General features: G+C 49.0%; 2 protein-coding genes across 2 annotated transcripts; one reads left to right on the top strand and one right to left on the bottom strand.

The window, feature by feature from the left end:
- Positions 1-1,156, top strand: LACBIDRAFT_328313 (uncharacterized protein; the record flags this gene model as incomplete). The annotated part of the gene is made up of 6 exons (XM_001882374.1): positions 1-83; positions 350-407; positions 491-581; positions 699-780; positions 832-840; positions 1,099-1,156. The coding sequence occupies 6 exons, from the start codon at positions 1-3 to the stop codon at positions 1,154-1,156; spliced, it is 381 nt and encodes a 126-aa protein (XP_001882409.1).
- A 1,306-nt stretch (positions 1,157-2,462) lies between these two features.
- On the bottom strand, positions 2,463-4,564 carry LACBIDRAFT_294581 (uncharacterized protein; the record flags this gene model as incomplete). Its single annotated transcript, XM_001882276.1, has 6 exons — positions 2,463-3,168; positions 3,232-3,529; positions 3,953-3,971; positions 3,998-4,171; positions 4,257-4,412; positions 4,472-4,564. The coding sequence occupies 6 exons, from the start codon at positions 4,562-4,564 to the stop codon at positions 2,724-2,726; spliced, it is 1,185 nt and encodes a 394-aa protein (XP_001882311.1). The 3' UTR covers positions 2,463-2,723.
- Positions 4,565-5,193: the final 629 nt, after the last annotated feature.

Here is a 5,193-nt window from a genome sequence, read left to right as displayed (position 1 = left end):
ATGTGCTACTCCTTCATTGGCTGGGGCTGGCCTAGTTCGATCATGACTGGTGGGTGCGATAAGGTCTTGAGGGTCTGGGATGGGTGAGTTTTTTTTGGATTTTTTCTTGATTGACTGATGAGCTGGTTCCTCAGCTGGATGAAAGGGTTGGGGTTCGATCACTTTCGGAAAGAGAGTAAATCTAAAACAACGGTGACAGACGAGGGTTAGTAGGGTTCGTTTGTTCGTGTTCACCCAAGTTCGGCCCTCCATGCTAAAATCCGAGAGGTCTCTCCGAATCGTTCTCGAGATACCTTGTTATTCAGGGTTGCTTTCATTCCTAAAATTTAGCTTTATTGTGTTTGTCCAGATTTTCAATTACTGGCTTTGTTGGATCCATCAAGGTTTTACCTCACTTCCACGGAATGGTGGGCAGTTGAAGACTTTGAATGGCCAGGACCCAAACCCAGGGCCAAAAGGATTGTTCACCCCATCTGAATGCTGACTCCAGTTAACGTTCCAACACCTTTGGGTCCCCACTTTCCCCATTCAACTGGTACTCCATCTGCCGCATCTTCTCCTCACGTCTGATCTGGCAGGATGTGAGAACTTGAAGGACCTAACGTCAGTTTACTCCTCTTCTCCATTCACTCTCCGATGTCGTTGCCAGCCTCGTTGTGATTCCTGATTTACTGACGATCGCTATTCCGGCTTGTCAGGTAAAGACCGGATTCAAACGCGTGTAGGTAATGATAGTGGAGTCTCGGACTTCCGCAAAAACACTAAGTCACTTATTCCCAGGTGAGTGGAGACGTTTGCAGGAAAATATCGACTGTATTGATAACTTTGCAGGGCGCACTTGTGCGCGCGGTTACTACAAACGATGAGCCGACATCTTGGAAAGCCATGCAGGAACTGTCGCAGCTCTCCCCCCGTCTCACTTTCCTTATAAGGAAAGTTGATCGTTTGGGGGAGGATATAGTACATAACGAACAGTAGAAATGTATGCCGGTTTGGTGTAGTGGTTATTTGCGCAGGTTTCTTGGTGCTTACCAAAGTGTTCGGGGTTCGATTCTGCTTCCTCCATTTTTTTTTCTACTTAAAACAATTACTTTACAGGATATTTTTCTCTCCGCACGGTAGCGTGTTCGTGTTTTTGGTTAAGTTAGGAGGTTAGGTTAGTTGTTAGGGTTGGGGTTGTTTTTCTCCCCGCGCGGTAGCGCATTCTCAGTTAGGTTAGGTGGTTCGGTTAATGGTTAGGGTTGGGGATATTTTCCTCCCCGCGCAGTAGCGCGTTCTCGGTTAGGTTAGGTGGTTAGGTAGTTAGGTTAGGTGGTTAGTTAGGTTAGGTGGTTAGATCAAGGTTAGATGGTTAGGTGGTTAGGTGGTTAGGGTAGTTTATATGCTCGAGAACGCGCGGTAGCGCGCTCTCGAGCCGACTTAGGGCAATGGCACATTGCCCTAAGTCAGGTTAGGTGGTTAAATAGTTAGGGTACATTAGGTGCTCGAGAACGCGCTACTGCGCGTTCTNCGAGCACGACTTAGGGTAATGGCACATTGCCCTAAGTCATAATATTGCCATATATGGAGTGCCGGTGATTGCCAGCACATCACATGTGTGAGACGGGGGGAGACGTACGACACTTCCATGCAGGGTATCCAAGTCGGCGCATCGTCAAATGTGAAAGAAGTGCCATGTCATCAGGAAATACTTGCTCCGAGAATGGACTCGACCCACGCATCCACCCATGTTAATGTATTCATTAATTTCCAGGCAGCAACTCGCGTCCTTCGAAGATTTGGAAGCTCGGCAGGACAAATCACCGAGGGCTCGCATCAGGTTCCTTACCCAGCTGCGCGTCACATAAATCGCTGTCCAGGACTAGAGCTGACGTTGAGAGTGGATAATATTTAGCATTGGGCATGTACAATCTGGCGCTCAACGTTCAATCGAAACGTCAAACTCAGGGAACCAGCCAGTGTGATGAACTCTCTTTTCAACTCCAAAGAATCTAAACAATCATCGGGGATAACTTGAAATCGCTCCATTTCGAGGGAAAGAACCTCTCCCTCGATCATCACCCCTGTCACTATGGGTCCAAGCTCCCTTGCGCTACGGCCGAACATGTCCGACACAGCGAGGGCAATGCAAAAAGTGGATCTAACCAAGTGTATGCGTGCATAGACCCCCGAGGACTGCATCATCCCTGTCCTCATCAATTCCGTCGTTTGTGAATCCCAAAAAAAAATCCTAAGGGGTGAGGGTAGTAAGTAAAGAATTCGTCAGTGACAAGAAAGCAAAGCGGATTCAAGTAAAAAACGAGATATAAAATTCAAGTTCAGATACGAAAGTAACTACTAACTAATATACACAGCTTCCCAACTTTGTCTGGGTTTTTTTGAGTGGTTTGTCGCCTCGATTGTGATTGAAAGAAAGCATTGGATTGGACGTGTTCCAAGGAATGATTATTGCTTTGGAAAGAGTTCCAAGTTGATGTGGGCGGGGGAGAGGGGGCACCATGGATTATCGTATGGGTTTGGGTTGATCTTCAAGCATGTCGGGTCGGTGTCGGGGTATAGAGCAGCAGCAAGCATAAGTAATAGATATCGCCATCACGAAAAAAGGGGGAGTGGGGGAAGGTTCAAAGCACCAAAGCCAGGAGGGAACCGCACAACGAAATAAGGAGGAGAAAAAAAGGCAAAGCATATCCATCGGGATGCGAGAAAAAAAGAGAAAACAAGCTTCACATCCCCAACAACGAATCATCACTCTGCACCTCAGCCTTCAACCCCCTAACACCCCTTGTCCTCCCCCTCTCCTCCACCAACCCCTCCCCACCCTGCTCCTCCCGTTCACCCTCCATCGAATCAGGGCTCAAACTCCCCTTCCCCATACCCATCCCGCCCAGCCCCATGTCATCCTCAAGCCCCATCATAAGATCATCCCCGTCGTCCCCTCCCTCCTCCGGCATGCTCGGCAGTCTTCCCATATGCCCATGCCCATGATGGAAGTGGTGTAGCTCGTCGTGAAGGATCATATTGCTGCCGTCCCCCCCAGCCGTTGGAGTCGAGTCCGAAAGCGGTGGTTCCATGCTTGAAGAGCTGCGTGATCGTCGGCGGTAGGTTTTGAGTTCTTGTTCGAGCTCGCGGTTGCGTGCGCCTTGTGCTGTTACGAGTTGTTGTAGGTACCTAGAGAGAGGTGGGGTTGTGTTATAGTTGATTGGTTAACGAAGAAAGAAAGCGACAACCCACCTAATATACTCAACACTCTTCCTCAAAATCATCCCCTTATTCGCCTTGACAACACCCCCATCCCCCCCTTGCTGCTGTCCCACACCTTCCTCACCCAATGAATCTTTCCTGGTCGGCGTCCCGTTCAATCCATTCGCACTTGGATTAGGATTGTTAAGCCCATTCAACACGTCCACGGGTGTCAGCTGCGAATCTGGGTCTGGGAGACCGTTTGACATGATCCCGCCGCCGCTTGCGCCTGGGGAAGCGGCGGATGGGGAAGAGGCGTTGCCGTTTCCGTTTCCGGTTCCATTTGGACCTGGGGAGGGAGAGGGTTAGTTTGGGTTCTGGTTTTGGGATGAAGGAAGGGGGGACAAAAAAACTCAATGCCCATAACGAAGCACAAGAGAAAAGGGAAGGGGGAGGAAACCTCCAACCCGGTGGGTCAACACCAAAAGCAAAAAGCACCAAAGCCAAAGCCAAAGCCACAGCCGCCCCCTCCCCTCCCAAAAGATGGAGGGGGAAGAAGGAACATCAAAGAGCAACACCAAAAGCAACCAATCACATCAACCACCAACCTCCCCCTCGGAAAAGAAAACAAAAAGAAATGAGAGGGGTTTAGTTCGTGTTCAGGTTTTGGGATGGAGGGGAACAAGCGCCTCAACCCATATCGGGAATCGATTCAACCCAAAGACGCGGAAATAGACGGCGCAGTCGAAAAGAAGAAGAAAAAAAAACTCACCGCCAACATCCAACATAGACTCCGGAATCAACGTAGCAAGCTCACTAATCTTCTCATTAATATTATCCCTCTGTCATCGCTCAACAGCATTATGGCTCTCCCGCCTCCTTCGTTTCTTGTTAGCCAGTAAGGCTTGTTTGTCACCTGCTGGCTGTTGTCCTCCCTGCTGCTGTTGTTGTCCCTATTGCTGTGTGCGACCCCAGGGGAAGGCGGTGGGAGCTGCACTTGTTGAGCTTGATTTTGCGTTTGGGGGAGAGGATCGTAAGAAGGGAGCGCCATCAAATTAACAGCTTGCGTGTCTAACCCCTTCGGCAGCAAGTGCGAATGCGAATGCGCGTGCTGGTGGGAATGGTGGTGCAAAGGCGGGAGATGGTGATGCATGTCTGGAGATGAGGAAAGCACGAAAGGGGTGTATTGTTGATGATGGTCGTTGGGTGTGAGGAGTGAATATTCCGAGGCACTGCCAGTGTCATCATTCATCAGTTGCACGAAGAGAAGGCGAAAAAGAAAGACGCTTACGAGCTCTGACTCTGCCCAGCCGAATACCACCCATTCCCCCGAAGAAGTACTCAATGGACTACCAGCATGCGCCATCCCACTCAAACTACCCATCCTGCTCCCGGGGATAACAATCGCATGCGGCCTCCCATGCCCATGATGAACACCAAAAGGGGGCGGGGAAGTCCCACTGATGCCATTATTCCTCCTGGCCCTAGTCGTCCTCACAGGCCCTACACCCCCCGCCCCATTTGCAGCTAGTGTTCGCAAGTTCAGTTCAGTCCGGTTTTTTGCCCCCAAAACGCGCAACCGTGGACCGCAACCGGTCTAGGACCGACCCAGATATTGAGGGAACCGAACCGAACCACCTAGGACCGGTCTTTTGCAGTCTATGGAGCCGGTTCAGACCGATCCAGACCGGTTTTTTTGCATATAATTTATTATACCAATATAAACCATTTGTATCTCAACTATTATTACTCTGAAAAATAAATGGGTTCTATAAAATAGTAAAGCATGTAAATACCTGTCATTCTACCAATTTTGAAGAGATTTAATGAAGATTTGACATAGCTATGACTGAAACCGAATTACTTCTCATAGAGACTCAGGTAAAATATGGATTTGGTTATATCTTTCTCAATTCTTAACCGTTTTTGATGAAACAAAAACCCAATAAAAGGTAATAAACGTGGTTACAAGGTTATGTAACGCACGTAACCGTTTAACCGGTTGCAACCGAT

The sequence above is a fragment of the Laccaria bicolor genome, genomic scaffold, assembly GCF_000143565.1.
Source record: "Laccaria bicolor S238N-H82 LACBIscaffold_16 genomic scaffold, whole genome shotgun sequence".
NCBI lineage: Eukaryota > Fungi > Basidiomycota > Agaricomycetes > Agaricales > Hydnangiaceae > Laccaria > Laccaria bicolor.
This window is presented reverse-complemented; position numbering and strand designations above follow the sequence as displayed.